The sequence below is a fragment of the Pyrus communis genome, chromosome 11, assembly GCF_963583255.1.
Source record: "Pyrus communis chromosome 11, drPyrComm1.1, whole genome shotgun sequence".
NCBI lineage: Eukaryota > Viridiplantae > Streptophyta > Magnoliopsida > Rosales > Rosaceae > Pyrus > Pyrus communis.
This window is the reverse complement of record NC_084813.1, coordinates 22461573-22481121: the sequence shown is the minus strand read 5'-3', so window position 1 is coordinate 22481121 and position 19549 is coordinate 22461573. Positions and strand designations below refer to the sequence as shown.

The 19549-nt window shown below is 39.5% G+C and overlaps 1 protein-coding gene across 1 annotated transcript; it reads right to left on the bottom strand.

Moving 5' to 3' along the window:
* Nucleotides 1-7168: 7168 nt before the first annotated feature.
* LOC137749500 (uncharacterized) lies at nucleotides 7169-19549 on the bottom strand. Its single transcript, XM_068489599.1, has 17 exons — nucleotides 19241-19549; nucleotides 18573-18691; nucleotides 18358-18403; nucleotides 18145-18217; nucleotides 17997-18054; nucleotides 17212-17307; nucleotides 16579-16696; nucleotides 16242-16508; nucleotides 15503-15604; nucleotides 14964-15321; nucleotides 14770-14883; nucleotides 13687-14315; nucleotides 13362-13558; nucleotides 13006-13228; nucleotides 12523-12642; nucleotides 11201-11974; nucleotides 7169-10592 (listed from the first exon to the last, which is right to left on the bottom strand). Exons 1-17 carry the CDS (start codon nucleotides 19334-19336, stop codon nucleotides 7524-7526), a joined length of 6459 nt encoding a protein of 2152 aa, XP_068345700.1. The 5' UTR covers nucleotides 19337-19549; the 3' UTR covers nucleotides 7169-7523.

Below are 19549 nucleotides of genomic sequence, written 5' to 3'. Positions count from 1 at the left end.
CCTACACTTTCATCATCTGTTAGATTCGACCCATGAACTTTCACCCTAATTCAGATTTGGTCCCTAAACAAGTTTTTGGAATCAATATACTAATAATGTAATTTTGACAGAAATAAAAAGAGAACAATGATGCAGGGTTTGGTAATTCAGGACATCTATTAACATATTGTTAATTTAGGGACCAATTATGAAGTAGGCCTAAACCCAGCCCTTCATATCAGGGAATATTAATTTATAAAAAATCAGCAAAAAAAAAAAAGGAAGAGAAGGAAAAAGGGAAACTAAAAGTGGTTTGATTCTCTAGTTCCTTTTGCAGCAAGTTATTGCCCAAATTTGGCTCATGTCCGAGAGGCATATCCAATACTTACCCATCCGCCAGCCTACACACACACACACACACACACACACACACACACATATATATTCGTCATGCATACACAGAAGAACCCAAAAGCCTCAAACCCTAATTCCTCAATCTTAAAAACCCTTGAGTCATCCTTTGTGCCATGGGAAACAAGGCATCCTTTTGCTGTTACAAAATATCCCGCTGCGAGGAGTTGAAAAATAGTAGATATTCAACGCAAAACAACGACAGAATTACCGATCTTCCAGATGTTATTTTGCATCACATACTTTCCTTGTTACCCTTCAAAACCATTGCACAAACCAGTGTTTTATCTAGAAGATGGAGTTATCTATGGGCTTCCTATCCTGTTCTCGACTTCTGTTAAGGTTTTTCCAATGCCCTATAGCAAAGCTGTGGTTGACAAGGAAAAACTTGAAAAGCAAACTAAAGCAATGAAGTTCATAACCACAGTTTTGTTCCACCGCCATGAAAACTCTAATATCGATGTTTTGCGGGCAGCAGGTCCTCTGAGCTCTTCCTGCTTGCATGATATCATTGGTCGGGTGGTGAAGCATAGAGTTGAAGAACTTAGTCTCGAAGTCTGGCTGAGTGAAACTTGCGAGGTGCCTTACCGTTTATTCGAATGTGATTCGTTGAGGAATCTCGAATTGGAATCCAGAACTAGATTTCAATACACCAATCACACGACCACATTTGAAACTTAGGCCGGCTAAGAGTGATCTCCGTTCACTTCATACATTGTCTCTAACTTAAGTGGATTTCCTGGATGGTCCTTTGGACGCTGCAGATATATTTTCAAGCTCTTTGTTCCCTTCTCTTGAGAAATTGACCATAAACTACTGCAAGAATATGCCTCGTGATCTCTAAGTTAGCGGTCCAAACCTCAAAGACTTACAAGTTTATGAAATAACTATAAGCAGTTTGGATATCTCTGGAATGAGACTAGAGAATTTGAAGGTCAAGCCTCGTTTTAACAAGGTCGACAAGGGAACTAGTTGGATAAAGATTTTTGCCCCAAATTTACAGACTTTTGATTGGAAATCTGATGAGATTGCCGACAAATGTTGGATCGAGAGTTTTCCCATCCTAAGAACATCTCTCATATGTATTAGCATGGGGAAGAATACGATTTTTACCCAAGTTCAAAACCTTACTATAATATCTCTCCGTCTCCAGGTTGGTTAATGCTGTATTAAGTTACACATATCTTATTTTCTTGTGCAAGAAATTTCGTTAGATTCATGCGGCACACGTTTATCTGTATATGCAGGTCTTATCTAACATATATTTTAGAGGGGGACTACCATGTTCGTTTATGAAACTTCACACCTTGACGATTTATACCGGTATGAGAAAATGTGAGATCCCTGGAATAGCATGCTTATTCAACAACTCTCCTGCCCTCCACACTCTCATACTTATCATAACCTATACAAGGAGCCGAACAATGTAAGATTTCATATAACTGTTGCTGTTTTATATTTTTGTCTGCATATTCGGTCTTGTAATCGCATGTAGCAGTACAAGAAAACATGTAGCAGTATAAGAAAATATGTCTGCATATTAGGTCTTGTAATCACATGTCTGCATATTAAGTGATATTTTAAACATAACCGCAGGAATGGAACAACCTTTTGTTGGACATGAACAATTGCACTGAACAACAATACTGGGAAACTCAGATTCGAAAATTGAGTCCCTTCCTCTGTCAACTGAAGATGGTGGAGATTTATACCGATGATAGGATCCCCGAGTGCGCAACCAACATTGTAAGGTTTTTGCTTGAACATGGAAGAAACTCGCAAGTTATTGTTCTTATTCTTAGTTCTTGGAGTGACGACGATGATCTATCTCAACCTCTTTCGGACTACAGGAGTATAATAGAGGGTTTCCCTCGAGCTTCTTCAGATGTCAAAATTTGCTTCAGAACCGATGACTAGGGTTTTGGGATCTTCCATTAACGATCTAGTACGAAGGTGTATGTACTAGATTTTGCTTTATAGGTTACCTATTAGGTGCTATATTTGTTCTATTAGTTATTGCTTCTATCTTGTTCTTTTTTTCTTTTGGTTAACGGTGACGATGCTTTCATTACCAAGCCCGAAACACTGAAGCGAAAAGTTCAAAATCGGAAAATATTACTTGCAAAACAAGAACTAAGAAGATTTTGAGACAGAGGGGATAACAAAGGAAAATAAACTTGATTTGCATTCTTGCCTAATACAGTCTAACATGTAATTAAGGAGCTGAGCTCTAAGGAAAGGAGTAGGCATTACAATACACCATAACAAACAGCAGAACGCAAGTAAGACTTTACCCAACAACCAACTAATTCAGAGGATTTCACAGCCACATTTCTGGACCTTTGCCTGACAGCGAGCCGGAGAACGCAGTGCCTGAGCTGCATTTGGGGCATCGGCTTCAACCTCCTCAAAAGGCTCTGACTGGGGTACATCTGGGGCTGCAGCTTCCCCTTCAACATCATCCTCATCCGTTTGGGGTTCCGAGTCCCTTTCAGCTTCAAACTGTATGCCTAAATATTACGCAAATTTTTTTAAGAGTTAATTACGAAAGGAAAGATAACACTACTAATACTAGCCTAGCCATTACCTCCCCAAGTAGTGGAAGTAAATTACTCTGCAAAATGTCAAATTCCCTCTGGAGTTGGAGGAAGTCACCAAGGCATGCTTCTTTCTTGTTTTTCAAGCACAGGCCAAAGAGCTTCATGCATGCCGTGGACATCCGACGACTAGCGACATCTAGGGAAATGTTTTTGCAAGTTTGAAAGCTGAAGATGGAACTTTTATGGAACGATTCTCTTCTACGTGACGACTCACCCCTTTTCTATTCGATCGAGAAAATCCAAGCACTCGCCATGCCATGTAGCGGGAACTCGTACGTAAATAAGCCACGAGTTGTTCCCCTTGAAAGGCTTCCCTAAACCCAACAGATTGATGGTGGTGGTTAGAAAATTTGTTGCAAGTCTGCAAGTTTTCTGCTTTCTTTGTGAATTTGAGAATAAAATTATGTACGTTTACGTTGTGGCTGGCAGGAGATTTTAACCACCACCATCAATCTCCTGGTCGAAAGAGGTGAAACCTTTCTAAAGGAACGGCTCATGGATTATTTTCATACGAGTTCCCGCTACATGGCACGAATGGGTAGTCGTACAGAAAAGAAGTGATTCATGAAAGCTTCATCTACTTCTTTGGAAATGTCTGCAATTTTGGAAGCTGTAGATGAAGCTTTCATGGATTGATTCTTTTCTATACGACAACCCATTCATGATTCATGTCATGTAGCAGGAACTCGTGCAAAAATAAGCCACGAGTCGTTCCCTTAGAAAGGCTTCACCTCTTTCGACCACCAAATTGATGGTGTTGGTTAAAATCCCATGCCAGCCACAATGTAAACATACATAATTTTTGTTTGCACCCAAAATGTGCACAATTTTACTTATTCCTAAAGTCAAAATATGGCATTTGGAGGATTATTGTACAAGAAGGCTAACTTTGAAGATATTTGGCTTTATCAAGTGGGATAGTTTGACATTAAAATAATGTTTTTCCCTTTTGTTTGGGTGGTGAACGTGTGCCAAGAGCTTTGTTTAATCAAAACAAATGCATGCTTTTTCATTGCAAGTGGATTGGAAGGCAACATGCGAGCGTTTGGGCAGAGGACATGTGGTGGAAGAAGCCAGCTTGCTTCTTTTAATTATTAATTTATTGCAAGTGGGAGATAAACATGTGGTGGAAATGTGAGTTGGCCTCTTTTAATATTATTTCATATGCAAGCTGGCAATGGAGTTCTATAAGGCAAGTTCAATGTTCTTAGCAAAGCGGCTTTCTCAGATCTCTATATAAAGAAGTGAGGCACAAGGATTACGGACACTCAAACAATCAATCAAGCAACTCTACTCAAATTAACTCCTCAATTTCCTTGTGGACATTTACTTTTAGCCAAGCACCCTTTACTTTCCTTGTTTTTACTTCTGCTACTCACTCGGTAGTATTGATTTCCTTTGTATTTTTATTTACAACCTTCAAAGTCATTCCCCAAACCACTAGAAATTACCACAAGACTAGAGCAACTTGCCCGATCCATTGGGAATAAGCTGGAACCTTGTATTTGGCATCCCTTTGCACTTATAATGCTTTGTACTTTAAGTAATAACATTTCTGTACAACTCATTTCCAATCATTTATTTTCCTTAGTCATTTACACTTCCAGCAACATGTCATTTACATATTGTTGCATCTCTCCACATAAGTGAAGTTCTTATCTTTAAGGCAAAGAAAAAACCTTAATTTGAGTCACTCCCACTCAATGGCACAATCTCTTGGTTAGAAGTTGAACTTAGACGCAATCTCAATCATTCAAATCCCGTCTACTAGCGGCATCTAGTAGTGGCATGCCCGCACCCACCAATTTCTTGTTCGAGTAAATTCCCGGCATGCCCGCGAGGCCCATGACGAATTTAGGGGACGAACAATTTTATTCTTAAATTCACAAAGAAAGTAGAAAATTAACAGACTCGCAACGAACTTCCTAACCACCCCAAAACGAAACTTTTTAGTAAGTACTCGGTTAGATAAATGCAAATCACTTAAACTTGTGAGATATTCGAGATTGACATCTTCTCTCAAATTGGAGACAACTTGAAGCAGATCACCCTCACGGCCATTTTCTTTCAAAAATATTTCCAAACAGAGAGAACGAGAGAGAGGAATAGGGGGTTGCACACTTGAACTTTGAAAAGCCCCTGAAATTTTATAGGCAAAGATTGAAGGCAATGCACTTTGGATGCTCTGTGTAGCCTGATTACAGCCTTGAATTCCATTCCCATTTCGGCTTGTGAAGTTCAATAAGTTAGGGAAACTGCAGATCCTAATGTGGGTTTGCTTGGCCTTGCTTGCTGAAGCATGACTCATGAGTGGAGTTGCCGAGTTGGAAATGAAAGGGTGCAGGTTGTATTAATTTGTAATCTCTCAGATATCTGATATCTCTGAAACCAGTCTCCATCTTAAAATTAAGGCCATGGTTTTTTGGGGATCTATGCTCAGTGGTTGTACGTAATGGCTCAGGCAGTGGAGTGGTTCCTCGGTTTCTTCTTTTTTGAATGCCATTGTTTAAAATTTTAATATGTATTTTTTTTAATATATATAATATGTTGAGAATACGTGTAGGATACGTGAAATGTATATGTATTATTTAGAATTGTATAAAAATCATGTGTTAAACATGAAGAGTACATACATATGTGTATAATATGTGTATAGTACGTTAAAGTTTGAAAGAAAAAACATACAATTGAATGAATCAATGAGACGTTTATGCTAACTACAGTGTTTTAAACATATGTATGTGCAGGTATAATATGTGTATTGTACACGAATTTACTAACTTGCTGAATTGGTTCACCCGGGGGATTAAAAAAAAAAAAAAAAATTATGCATGTCAAATGTTAGTGAATTTTCTCTAGTGCACATTTAAATTACACATATGAATGGAAGTCGTTAGGTTATGTTAACTTAAATGATTTAACGGCTCTTATTTAAATGTGTAAAAATTTGAAATATGACTAAGAAGCAATTAGATTATGACAAGTGAATATAAATGAGGAGTTCTTCTCTAATTGAGTTTTGAAAAAAAAAAAAATCTATAAAAATTAGAACAGAACTTGGTTGCTGAAAAATTAACAGTTGCTGATCAATTACAGATGGACACCTGTCCAAGTAAATAATTTTTTAATTACATACTAGACACGTGTTCATCTATGATTTGCAAGCAACAGGAGTTGCTGCTGATTTTTTCAACAGCCAAGTTCTGTCCTAAAAATTATAGTTCTCGAGATGCTTTCTCTAACTTACTATTCTAAAAATGCTAACCTTCATGTTCTCATATTGTCTTCCTACTTTGGATGTAGTAGGGCAGTAAACGAGTTAAGCCAAACCGAATATTATTCTGCTCAAGTTTGGTTTGTTTATTTTTTTGAGCTCAAGCTAAGCTTGGCTTGATTCTTATGTGAGCCGGCTCGAGCGAGCTTAAAAAATTTGAACCCGATACCGAACTCGAACTGTTTCAAACTGTTTCTTTTAATAATGAGTTAGGTTCCATTTTGTAAAAACTTGTGCACTATGATGATAGACCTTACGCATAAGAGTTGATTAACATATCAAACATCTTTATTAGTGCTATCTAGCAGATACTGACATTTTGTATAAATCACCATACAATTTATGGCAATATCTTACTTGTAAAAAGTTCTGAAGCAGATATTAGCACTTGGAATAGTGAACAATTTGACAATTAAATTTTGGTTTAGCTTTTGTATGGTTTTAGGGTTTTTTTAGCGGCAGTTTGATGTCCTATTCCTGTTGAATCCCACAGAAAAAAGAAAACCCTATTAAGTTCTTTTGTAACCTTTTTTATTTTTTTTATTTTTTTATTTTATAATTATATGGACTTGGGGCACTAAACATGGTGGAGATTCATCTCGTTTATAGGATCATCCCCGAGAGTGTGATCAACATTGTCCAACTTCAAAATCTCAGTTGCTTCTCGATCAATGTGCATGTAATTTGTAAGTTTTTTTTATTTTTATTTTTTAAAGGGAGACAATTGACGGCAGACCACGATTATCCACCCATTCCGGGAGTCAGGAAGACTCACAGAGACATTTCAGTCTCCCTCTGACCACAAGTCTGGCTTCTCTATCAATGTTCATCCAATTTGTAAGTTAGATTTGCTTAATTTACAGGTGGCCAAGATTAAATTCAAGGGACTTGAAATTTGAGATGGAGGGCAGCAACGCAAACAAATTATAATTGGCAAAAGCGTGGATGTAAAACATCCTTGGCAGAAAAGGCCTCTAAAAGGCGTTTACCGTACAAAGTAATACACTATTAGCTTCCCAAACCACTACCCTATTTACAAAATCCCCATGCAGCGGCGCATCATCATGTATGCAAAACTTTCTCAAATGCCCCGCGCGCATCATCCACTAATATACATCAAATATATAACTCCTAAGGGAATCGAATAGATAGTTGAACATCTACGATGTGGGGAGGGGCTACCCTCTACTGTCTAACGATGCCAATGAAAAACAGAAGAATATAGAAGAAGGCATAAGAAGGCATACAGGTTGTAAGTTTTAGGGGTTCCCAATGCTGGTCACAAAAGGTACCAGCCTTTTGTAATCTCTTCTCTTCCCCAGCGCACAGCCGGCAAGAACCCGCCCCAGGATGAGCCTTGTGTTTTGCAAAGCCACTTCTCTATGTGAGATTCCAGATTCCGTTGCACTCCCGTGCGCTGGCGTTGAACCTGTTGCAAATGGAGATGTCATACCGTACTGTAGGGGCCCGCTGCGAGCCTTAAATGAGGTCTGAGGAGCTAGCATTTTGTCATCACCACCACCAATCCCGTTCTCAAACGTCCCAGGTTCGTGAGGATGAGAACCTGGCACTGAGCTGCAGCTTTGCAGAAGTGCTTCTAGGACGCTCAGTGCCTCCCAGCACAGTGTGCTCTCCACCAATTGGGACACAATTGCATACATGTGTGGACTTTGGGCAGCATCCATGGGAGTATGCTGGAGCAATGCCTTAAGCATGAGCAGTATCACACGCTGATACTCAACTGGCCCCTTCTCCAGTAAACGTAACAAGTGCCCGAAAGCCAAAGCTGAGTGCTTTGGGAACCACTCATTGCATAAGAGTGGCGAGACACAAGCAAGGAGGTTGTTGATGCTTTTGATCTCACCACGTGAGTAAATCATAAATACAGTAGCCAATTCATCTAATGATTTTGCTCTACACCAAATAGAGATGTTGGCCGCAACACAGCAAGCTTTCTGGAACTGCTGTTGCAGTGGCGACGCAGGCCCCAACACCGGATCCTTGCTAAGCTGCAAGCAGAGCCAGGGAAGTAGGCCTGTGATGTGCATCAGGAGTCTTGTCTCAGCACCTCCAAATATAGAGTCACATGAGTGCACCGTGATCCGTGAGAGAACTTCAATAGAAACGCCATGACTAACTGTTGACATGAGTCCTTTAAGAACAAGAGGTTGCACACCTTCAAATGTCGGCAGATTTCCACCAGATGGAGGCTGCTCATAGCCACTCCTGGTTTCCATTCGCTGGAAGTCCCCAATGTCTTTATTGGTATCCAACTCATCCCGAGGCATGCTCGAAAGGAGCACATTTTCTGTTGTTCTGTCTCGGAATGATAGACGGTCAATCACACGTGAGAATAGTTCAAGCACTTGACAGTAGACGTGAACAAAATCTGTGTGCATCATAGCTACACACCCCCAAAAGAGTTGGGGGTAAAGTATCACCTTTTCTGGTTCCATGTTCTCCACCATCACTTGCAATGTCAACAGGATTTCCATAATGAATCCTAAAACTGGAGGTACTGGATTTCCTAGGCACCTTTGAAGGCACCGAAGGAGCAACACACACATATCACTTGTGACACTAGGCCGCAAAGCACGGTAAATCTGATGTGAGCGGCAGGCTAGGTGTCTCGATGTGCACTCCATGGCCCATTTCAGTGCCTCAGCTCCCCAGGTCTCACGAAGATCTCCTTGGAAGAAGATAGCATCCACCATGCTCTGAACTAGAGCAGACAACAACGCTGCACTTGGAAGCTCAGATCTCACGACCGTGGGGTCCTCATTTTCCCACATCATGCTTCCTCGCTTTGACTGGACATACTTGATCAGGCTCACAACCTGCTGCTTGTTCTCTCCATCACTATTTTCAACCTCATACAGTTCCAAGTGTCGTCCTGCAAGAGAGTATAGAAGATTAACGAGCAGATGTTGGCAGTGTTCCAGCACAATGTCTTCCGAACTATCCATCGAAACAAATGTAACATGAAAGAGAAGAGGCAAGTGCTCGCGAAAATCTTCATCATTTTCATATGCGATTTCTGCGAGTAGGATCAATGCTATATCTGCATGTGTCAGTGAATGTTGCTGATGGCCCTGCAAGGCCGACTGAAGTTCTTTTGCACTAATCCCATGCATGGAAACCCCAGAGTGCAACCCGTCTTCACCCGAGTTTGGAGTATCAATAAGATAGTCTCCACTGTCCCGAGAAACATGGCGACTCCGCAAGCTTCCAGTTGAACTTCTGACCCCCATTAAAGGCCCTGACATATTAACCAGTGCTGGAAGGAGCTGACCTGATCGGCCTGCATTTGCAGGAACAATGTTCAACTCAGGAGGCATTGGACCTATTGGGCCAGAGACACTTCGGCCTGTCACACCTGCTGTTCGCCAGCTGAGGCTCCCACTTGCATTCCTTAATGGACCATCAAAGGAGCCCCGGACAAGTAATGGTGACATGTGTGGCTGGATGTCCACCAGTGACGCAATTTGGGGAACTGCAGGCCCTTGAGAGAATTCTAGCACAAAATTTCCATTAGCATCAATCTTATTTGCAATAGGCCCAATTGGATCTATGCTATCCTCCAGCATGCGCTGAGCTAACTGGTAAACCAGGTGGTCAATTGTTCGCTGAGGACATACCCGTGCTAAGTATAAACTTACTCTCTTTGCAACAGAGAAATATGTAGCAAAAGCACCACTTATTTCTGCAGATGCATTTGAATCACAGTCCTCTATCCCTTTTGTGATCAAGAAATCTAAAACAGGACTAATGTTCCTGGGTTTGCTAGCAATTGTACTCCAAAGTTTCTCAATTTCATCAGGAAAGTGGTCACCATGCCGCCATGTCACGTAGTAAAGACTTTTTAGTAATCTTTCACTCCAACCTGAGTCCTTAAGTTTCCAGAAATTTAAGTTCTCAATCCAAGGAGCCATGCATGTTAAGACCTGATGCTGTGCAATTATATCAACAGCATCAAGTTGCCTCTGCATAATCTCCTCGCATAGAAGCTGACTCAACTCAGGATGATCTTTGGCAAGTTTACACGAGAGCTTGTATTGAAACTGTTGGTAGGAATCAGGAAGGTTACCCACAACAGCAGCCCGATAATTCACTGAGATCTCAATGCCATCCTCAGCCCACTCACGAACAGAAAGTGTCTCAAGCATCTGAAGGGCATCATCACGGATTTGTCTTGATGGATCTACAACCTTATAGAGAATTAGACTCAAAAGTCTCTGGATTTCACATTTTGGTATCTCTTGGCGCATGTAGACCTCAGCCAGCACACTGAAGTATCCATCAGCTATAGCAGCATCAGAGTAATAGCACTGCAACAAGGTATCAAATATGTTCTTAACTTTTAAATAAAAATGAAATCTCTTAATTTTGAGATGTAAGTTCCCAACAAAACAGTGAATATACAACATACCAACCTAGCAATGTAGTAAAGATGCAACTGAAGACCAGAGAGAAAGCATGTGAATTTTTCTAGGAAAAAAAGGAAGAGAATTGACTTTGACATTTTATTCCAACCGACTTGCAAAGCACTCGGTAGATTCTCAGTACTTGAAATACCAAGTTACTTCTATGGAAGTCAGAATTACCTTGTTGATTGTCAAGGAATCATCTGTAAATATGATGAATTTACTAGTGAATTAACAGTCCATCAATTATCATATGTAGTACGCAGCAAAGTGAATCAAATTACAGGATCCTCAAGTGGCAAGGAGGGCGAAGATTCTAATAGAAGGAGCTATAGCCCCAACAGACTCAATCTAGCATAGGCTAATCAGCCTTCAGGGCTGGAATAAATTCTACATAACATATAGTAGGGGCACTGTCCCTCTGGCTCTTTTTATTAAAAAATAAATAAATAAAAAAAAAAAAAAAAAATCTAATGATGAAGGAACATAATAGGCAAAGGAGACGTGAGTACCTGATCAATACAAGCAGGAAACAGGTCCAAATTTGTTTGTAATAGATTCTTCAAAGCCAGTTTTGCTAAAGAAACACGATGATGACCACCCCTATGCCTATCACGACCACCAGTCCCACGACCTCCTTCTCCAGTGTACTTCGAATATGATGGAGTTCTTGGGTCAGCTGGTGAGTACCCAAATGGAGCCCTAGGTGCTGGCTCAATGAACAAACTGTTGATCCAAGATATAACACGGCCACTCATTTTCCTTGCATTATCATCAAAGCAAGGCCCGTATAAGAGTGAAGCCATAGCATTCATGGAGGCCCACTGGATGGCTTCAACCTGTTCACTAAGTTCTTTATCAAATGATATTTTGTCCACAGAATCTTTTGACCGGGCATTCTGAGAAGACTTATAACGTTCCACCTCACGTCGATAATCACTAACACCTTCTTGGCCCCATGTACTGCCTGTGTCATCACACCAGGAGAGAAGAAGATCAAACAGTCGCTTTCTAGTTCTGACATCAAATTTCTCTGATTTTGACTCAACAAATTCGGGGGCTAGTGATCTTAGAACAGAAGCAAGTGCAAAGCGGAGAGGCTGCATATCTTGGAAGTTTTCAGCAGGTGCTGTCAATATCTGTCTGGTTGTTTCATCGATGAACTTCAGATAGTGGAGACGGAAAACTGGCTTACGGGCCAGCATGCCAGGCCATACATTCTCAGCAACAGTACGAAATATATTTGCAATATGGATACGAAGCTCCTCCCGGCGAGATTTTTGACTCTGTATATCATGTTTAGTCAGATACACTGATAACCAATATCTAACTAATGAAGCACTTTAACTGTTGAAGCAAAAAATAAAGGATATTCAAATAGTTCTTGAGCCTTTACGTATAATCAGTTTAACAAAACATTTTGCTAATATAAAACAACTCAAAACTGAAAGCTATACAGACTAGAAATCAACTTAAAAGTAGGTACAAAGATCAACTGCTGTCAATGTAATTAATACAAATCTCCTTTATCATAAAGTGCTGCACAAAATTATAATATCATCAATTTGAGCATGAGATGGTAAATATTTCATTTGATGAAAGAAAGGGAGTTGGATTAATATTTATAAAAGGGAAATAATCATTTGTTGCCAAAACACCTGAATAGAATACCAAAACGTATGAACCACACAAATGATTGGCATGCTAGCCACTTCTGATGTTGGCAGCATGAATTTTTCCCCTTATGTTAAAGTATAGCAAATCGATAATTCAAAATGCTGTCTCTTCAAATGACAGCCTTGAATAAAAGAAATTTGAGGAGTTTATACAGCACCTTCCACTTTGGCTTTGCCTCTGTCTCTGAGGAAACCTCATCAATGAAAGATGCAAGCTCAGTAAACATGATTTCACATGCTTCCAAATGCGAGCGGCCAAGAGTCATCGTTGCTGCATGCTAAATTAGAAAGGACGAAATTTAGTCTACCCAGTTGAAGAGAATCAACAAGCATGTAATAATTAATCAACGAGCATGGAATAATTAATCAATGAAAAGGAATATGTTTTCTAATTAAAGAAACCCTTACAGATGCAAAAGACCTGAAACTAGTAGTAACATAACAATAGGATCCAATTCTACGGGCATTAGAACTGGACCCCCACCACAAATTTGTTGTAATCACAAGAAAAAGAAAATAAGGACAAGGTACGCTAGGCATGACAATTTGTAACCACGAAAAATCTTCTTGTATCCATGATTCCATATATCCATTTATATAATAAAATACTGAAATTAAACAAACATCTAGCAAGTACTTACTATATGTGCCTCAGATCCAGATTTTAGAGATGGAAAAATTAGATGGTAAAGATCTTTGGTTGCAACTATACTACCAGCTTCTCTATTATTTGGTGGACATGAACATACGAACATTGCATACATGAGCCACTGCTCCAGTTTGTTGTCTGCATCTTGTGACTGATGAGCCTTCCCACCCAACTCAACAGGTGTGACATGAGCCAGACGTTGCATTACCTCTGCCCTGCAAATTTAGATTGTGTTACGACAAGATCATGGAATTTCAATCGTGAAATTCGGGTTGACCAGAAAATCCTGATCATTATAAAGTGTTTCAAAGATACAAGATAACTAAACGTAAACAGGAATATACTTACTTTGCTTCATGGACAGATCTTGGGCAAAGTTCAGCAGCATATTTGACAAGCTCACTAAGACAACGAGCCCACCTGTTCTTATCAGGGCTCTCAAATATTATAGACTGAAGTGTCACGTCAGGAGGGATTGCATCAGATTCTCGTCTCAAATCAAATGGACGCCCAGAATCCCAATAGCAGCTCTGGACGATGTCATCCTGAAACATTAGAAAAAGATTCATGAATGAAATTCAATAAGACGTACATTTGCAACATTACAACTCAAATCGAAAACGGGACAGGGGGAACAAAAGAAGATAAGGTTAAAGATAGGAAGATAACTCACCCCATGCTCTTCCAAGACATCAATTATAAATATTGGTTCAGGTTCATATTTCAGACTATGATCAGGCTGCGCAGATATTGTAAGGTACCGTATATCATTCCTTAAAGCACGTACACACCGCAATAACTCCAGTGCAGTATGTCTAATCTGGCTGTCAACAGAACTAAGGAAGATAAGACCAACTGCATCTATCTCTGATGCACGAAACTCAATCAACTCTCCAGCTGTATGGAAAGAAGGTTTCTTAAATCCGTCATTTCGCCCTACGCGCTTTGCATCTTGAGAATCACATTCCAGTCTATCATCAATTAAACATGCTCTCCAAAAACGCATGAGTTCCAACAAACGGCCTAATGATGTTTGAATTAGAAGTGGGAATTCATCAGGAAGTCGTAGGATGAAGTTCGCCATCCCTCTCATCACTGCAAAGCGACGATGGGGAAGGTATCTCACAATCCGGTTCAGTACCTGCACAGCTTCCTCGCGAACACCAGGATCAATGCTTATCCCATGTTGAGGTATTATTTCAGTGATTTTATCACTCCGTCCAACCTCTTCTATTAGATACGGTATGCATTTCAGCACAGAACGGAAGAGATATCCTTGAGACTTTTCCTTGGTTACAGAATCTGGAAAGCATAAAGTTTATTTAGTGTTGTCATTACAGCAATGTGAGCATAAAGTTAAGCAGCATGCGCAGATAATAATTGGGTTATACTTTAGCTAATTATTCCGTCACTGCAACAAAAACATTTAGTATCTTAGCAAAATGAGATTGGCAGGCAGGAATGTTCATAAAAAGCCTGCACAACAATAAAACTACTGGTTGGCCTAGTAAGGTAGAGAAATCGATGGTTTACTGTGTGCAGTGATGTGTAGGGAGAGCAAAGGAGTCAACTGCATATGACAAACTCACTAAGACAGTGATCCCATCACAACATGGATTGTAAACAACATACAGAAACTGACAACATGAAAATTAATTAGCATATCAATGCAAAAATGAAAAGAGAAACCTACTATATATATACAAATTTTGATTCCTTCCATAATGTCTGTGCTTAGTATTAGTAAATAAAATACCTATGGTGGTCCTTGAAGACGTCAGAAGAGCCTGACTATAGGTTCTATGACAAGACCTCAAAATTGACTCAATTGCAGCCTTCACTTTTGGAATATAATGGCCAATATCATGACCTGTTGATGTAAGAAGACTTCAATGAGGATCAGTTGAAAATTTCAGCCACTAGAATATGGTTACAAGCATATGACTGAACCTTTGAATATGTCCAAGCCGACATGCGGACTTGAAGGTGACATTACAATGGCGAGCAAAGCACGGAGACCAATAACCTTTGCTTCACTTGGACTATCTTGTTTCAGTAGTTCCAGTATCATATGGTTCATGGCAAAATCAAGGTTATGTTCTGCTATAGTCACACAGAACTCCACAAGTTTATCATGTTGGACATCCTGAGTAAGCATTCCTTTCTTCAGAACCGTTAACAGTTGTGAGGTAACACTGTCCAAGTAATCCCATGTACGATTATGCGACTGGCCTAATGCATGGACGCTCAAGTAAAACCTCAAAACTCGATGAAGACAGTCCAAAGCCATGAAACGATGGGTCTTGTCCTGAATGAATAAACTACATAATGTCATACAACTTACGCATGAAATGGAAAACTACAAGGATATGGCTCCCACCCTTCAACATATGAACATGCTAAGAAAACATGATTGGACCTGGAAAATACAACCAATTAACCAAATATACGCATTATTTTCCCCTACACCATTTGTTTCATGAACTTACTCTAAGAAGCTTGTAGAGTTGATCCATGTGAGGGCTTAAGTTGTGGATGAAAAATGTATCATCGCCAAGACAGAGAAGAAGAGTTACCAAAGGGTAACCAACCTGACAAAATGCATGGGGAGGATGTAATAGACAGCACTAGCTTGACAGAAAATGCATATTTAACAATAATGGCAAAGGGGAAAAAGAGTAACAATTGACCTGACCCCATAACTGGAAATAAAAACATCAAACACCAGCCACACTATCTAACAGCAATCATTTAAGCCAAACATCATCAGAAAAACTACAGCTACAAAAAATGGAGGACCCTTTCAGAGGAATGCTTGTAATTCTAGAATATAATCAAGTGAAACTCCTAATACATGCCTCTGTAACCTAATACCAAAACATGCCTCTGTAAAAGTGGAACATGAACTTGTCATGCACAAACTGCCCCAGTAGCGGCGACAAGTACTTCAGCTTAAAAGATGAGATATTCATAATACAATTCCAGGACTACGATGACAGTCTGTATAAAGAAATAAACTTTTAATCGCTGTATAAGGCATCAAATTCTTTTTCTGTTTCATTTTTGGATTGTATACCGAAATCAAATGGAGGCAATGGTAAAGTGCAAAGGGGTTACCTTCTCCATGATAAGTGAAAGTACTATGAATATTATTTTGCACATTTTCGATATTGGAAAACCCAAATCAGAATCAGATAAGAAATATGTAAAACAGCGGGGTCAACTTACAGCAATATGTTTGCTTTGTTTTTCCATCCAATGGATAAGTTGTCCTCTTATCCGCCCAACAGCTTCATGCCAGAGTGTAAGTGCAGGATCTACACCTAAAGGTGGCCACTGGCTTTTTCCACCATCTGCCAAAGGTGCTAGGATATTTGAAAGCATATTGCATAGAGCATGATGGAGCTCACTTTTGCGTTTATGTGGTGCACGATTGAGAGGGTTTGCTTTTGCCACAAAGGAAGCAGACGCATTCAGTCCACCCTCAGTTTTTACCTGACATTTACTTTAGTTACAGAGTCATCCTAATATCATTTTTCCTATATGAATGTTACTATCCACATACCCCAAGTTTCAAGTAGCGCATTCCATTAATGATACTAAGCGTTTCACTTCGGGCAACACTAGTGTCGATTCGACGAATACTGAGTTCCATGAAAAAGCGCTCAGTGACCGAGCTAAACCTGAACATGATAATCAGTATATAACATTAACTAAACTTGTAGTTAATCATACTGGATAGGTAAATATAATTAAGATGCCAGATTACATAAAATTGGTCAGAACAACAAATATTATCAAAATAATATATGTAAAATTGGTCAGAACAACAAAATATTATCAAAATAATATATGTAAAATTGGTCAGAACAACATATATTATCAAATAATACTGAACGAGTTAATATACACCCAGCCTCACAAATGACAGATGATAAAATTAAAAAGAACTATATTAAATTTGAAAGAAAATGCTAGTGCATTACCTATCAACCTAATACCTATGCAGCCTAAATCACAAATACCGCAAAGCAAGAGTATTAAAAGATACAAAATCATCAAAATAACATATTTCAAATCCAATTTAATAATGAACAATATTTTTAAATCGTTTTTCAATTCTCTTCTTTGTGTTCTTTCCTTTCTTTTACGAGTGAGAGGGGGAAGGGGATGAGGGAGTTTGGTGATATTCTGTCACCTGATTCGAGACAAGGCACCCAAGAGCTGAGCAACTAAGTCGAGAAGAAGTCCTCGCAGATCAACCAATGAAGGATATTCAACCTGACTAACAACCCTGCAATAACAGTAAAATGGATTGCAACCCAGATAAGTATATGACCAATGAAAATAAAGCTTCTGATGAGGTTTACTTTTATCAAATTTTCAGATATGTGTTTGAGTCCCTTCATCTCTGGCCCTCTGCAGTACATATAACAGCAGGGAATGGGGTTGTAGGGAAGTTCAGCTCTCTGAGTTAGATCTCTAGTAAACAGCTATAGCAGTGTCCTCTCCTAAAATCGTATCATCCCAAAGGCATTATTCTTGATTAAATTTTATGCTAAAACTCCCTCAACTAAAATAAAGAACAGCCAGTATTATCCAGTTAATCAGTCATCTTACATTGCTTTCACATTCACACCCAGGACATAAGGTTAAATGCTTAGATCCAAACAACATCCTGGTACTCCAATTTTATTATAAATTTGTGTATCATAAAGTCAGAACCAACATAGAAATGAATATCAAGAACTGAGGCAAAAAACGTCAAATAGATCCTCACCTTTTCTCTTTCCTGATTAAAAGAAAAAAAAAGAGTCCACAACAAATACTCCATGCATATATCAAATTTATGGGAAAGGTACGAGTCGTACGACAAATACAAGAGAACTGGGAAAAGCATCCGCATGATGAAGCATATAACAGACACCAAAATTAAGCCACTACATATAATAAAGAAGTTCCCACAACCAACTATAGCTTTACCTGTCAGCGTTGATCAGCCAGTCAAACACAAAATTTTCAAGCCCAGACCAAAGTTTCTCTGCATAAAAACAAAGCCTGTGTTAGTTCACTGAATAATACAACTTCGCAAGCCTCAAGGTAAAATAAAATACCAATGAAATGAACTAACCTGTAAGTCCCTCTTGTGGACAACACTCAACAAAGCGAATACATGCTGAGCAAAAAATGCACTCCACCGCAAGCTGAGCTTCAGTAAATATAGCATGAAAGTTATAACTAATGAAGCAGACTGCCCAATCACAAATACATGTTGAAAATAATGGAAAAAGTCATAAAATTTGATATTCTAGTTTCTATACTATGCAAACTGCTCCATACAAACCTTTCTTTGGAATGTAGATGCGTCATTTGCGCCTTTTGGGGATTCACTGCAACAAAAGATTTCTATGTTAAATGAAATGGCTGGGCCAAAAACAATGAATAACTCGGATCAACAACAATGCTTTGACATATTGTAGCTCTACCCATGTCATTATAAACAAGAGGTTAGGATAAAGGCATCAAGTCCAGAACAACTAAGGAGAGGAAGAAACCCACCCTTCTCTCCATCTTAGAAGAGCTTCTAAAAGAGGTATTGGTGTATGCCGTGCTACCATAGCTAATGAATCCAGCACTTGCTCATAAGCAGGGTCAGATGGTCGGAGATATTGCCCATCCTATAAGTTCCACACATAACGAAAAGAGAAAAAAATCACTTGTAAGATATCATAGCAAAACAAACATTCACTAAACAACAAAGGCACTAACTCATCTTGTGAAAGATATAGACAATGTGCAGCAACAAATGACAATGTCGGTACCATTTCTACATAAATAGAGGACCTTGGACAGCATTTGGAACCTAAGATGAAACCCTGCAACTATTTTTAACTTCTTCATCCTGGTTAATTACTCTTTCCTCAACTAACGTTTCAAAATCATGATTACAAAGATTACAAAGGAACAAATGACCACCCTAAGTAACTCTACCAAGTTCCTCGAGCCGCTACGAAATTCACTATAGCTAAAGCATGCTGGAAACCATGGAATCAAAATATGAAGTGAAATGCAAAAACAAGCGGAACAAAGATCTTTATTGACGACGAAAGAATGCTAATTTCACAGAGAGAGCTACATAGATATGCAGACGGAGCTGAGAAACCTAAATTCAATCAAACATGTGAAAATTTGCAGAATTTCAAGTGGATTCAAATCAGAAAACGGACCTGAGCTTGAGCAGTCTCAATACGACGCCGTGCGAGAGGAAGAAACCGCTGGAGCAGGGCGTCGACGATAAGCTTCGCGGCGCTTCCCGCCTTCATTGTGTCACTCTACGATTCGCTTTGTCTACGCTGCCAGCTCAGCTCCGACCCCCCCCCCTCCGCTGGCATCCGCTCCGCCGCCCAATTCAAAACCCTAAAAGCAGCGGAATTTGGGGACTTTTGGTAGCGTGATTTTGGAGCGAAGGAAAATGAGATCGTCAGAGCAGAAAAGCTCTACGAACAAGAACAAAGGGCATAAGAAAGAACGAAAAC

Bases quoted from the DNA above. Each gene is read 5' to 3' on its own strand.
- LOC137749500 (XM_068489599.1), bottom strand. From the start codon at position 19,336: ATGAAGGCGGGAAGCGCCGCGAAGCTTATCGTCGACGCCCTGCTCCAG. The intron at 15,605-16,241 runs GTAAGTTGACCC...GCATTTTGTCAG, and splicing joins AACAAAGCAAACATATTGCT to GTTGGTTACCCTTTGGTAAC. The intron at 15,322-15,502 runs GTAAGTTCATGA...TTATTCATTCAG, and splicing joins AACTCTACAAGCTTCTTAGA to GACAAGACCCATCGTTTCAT.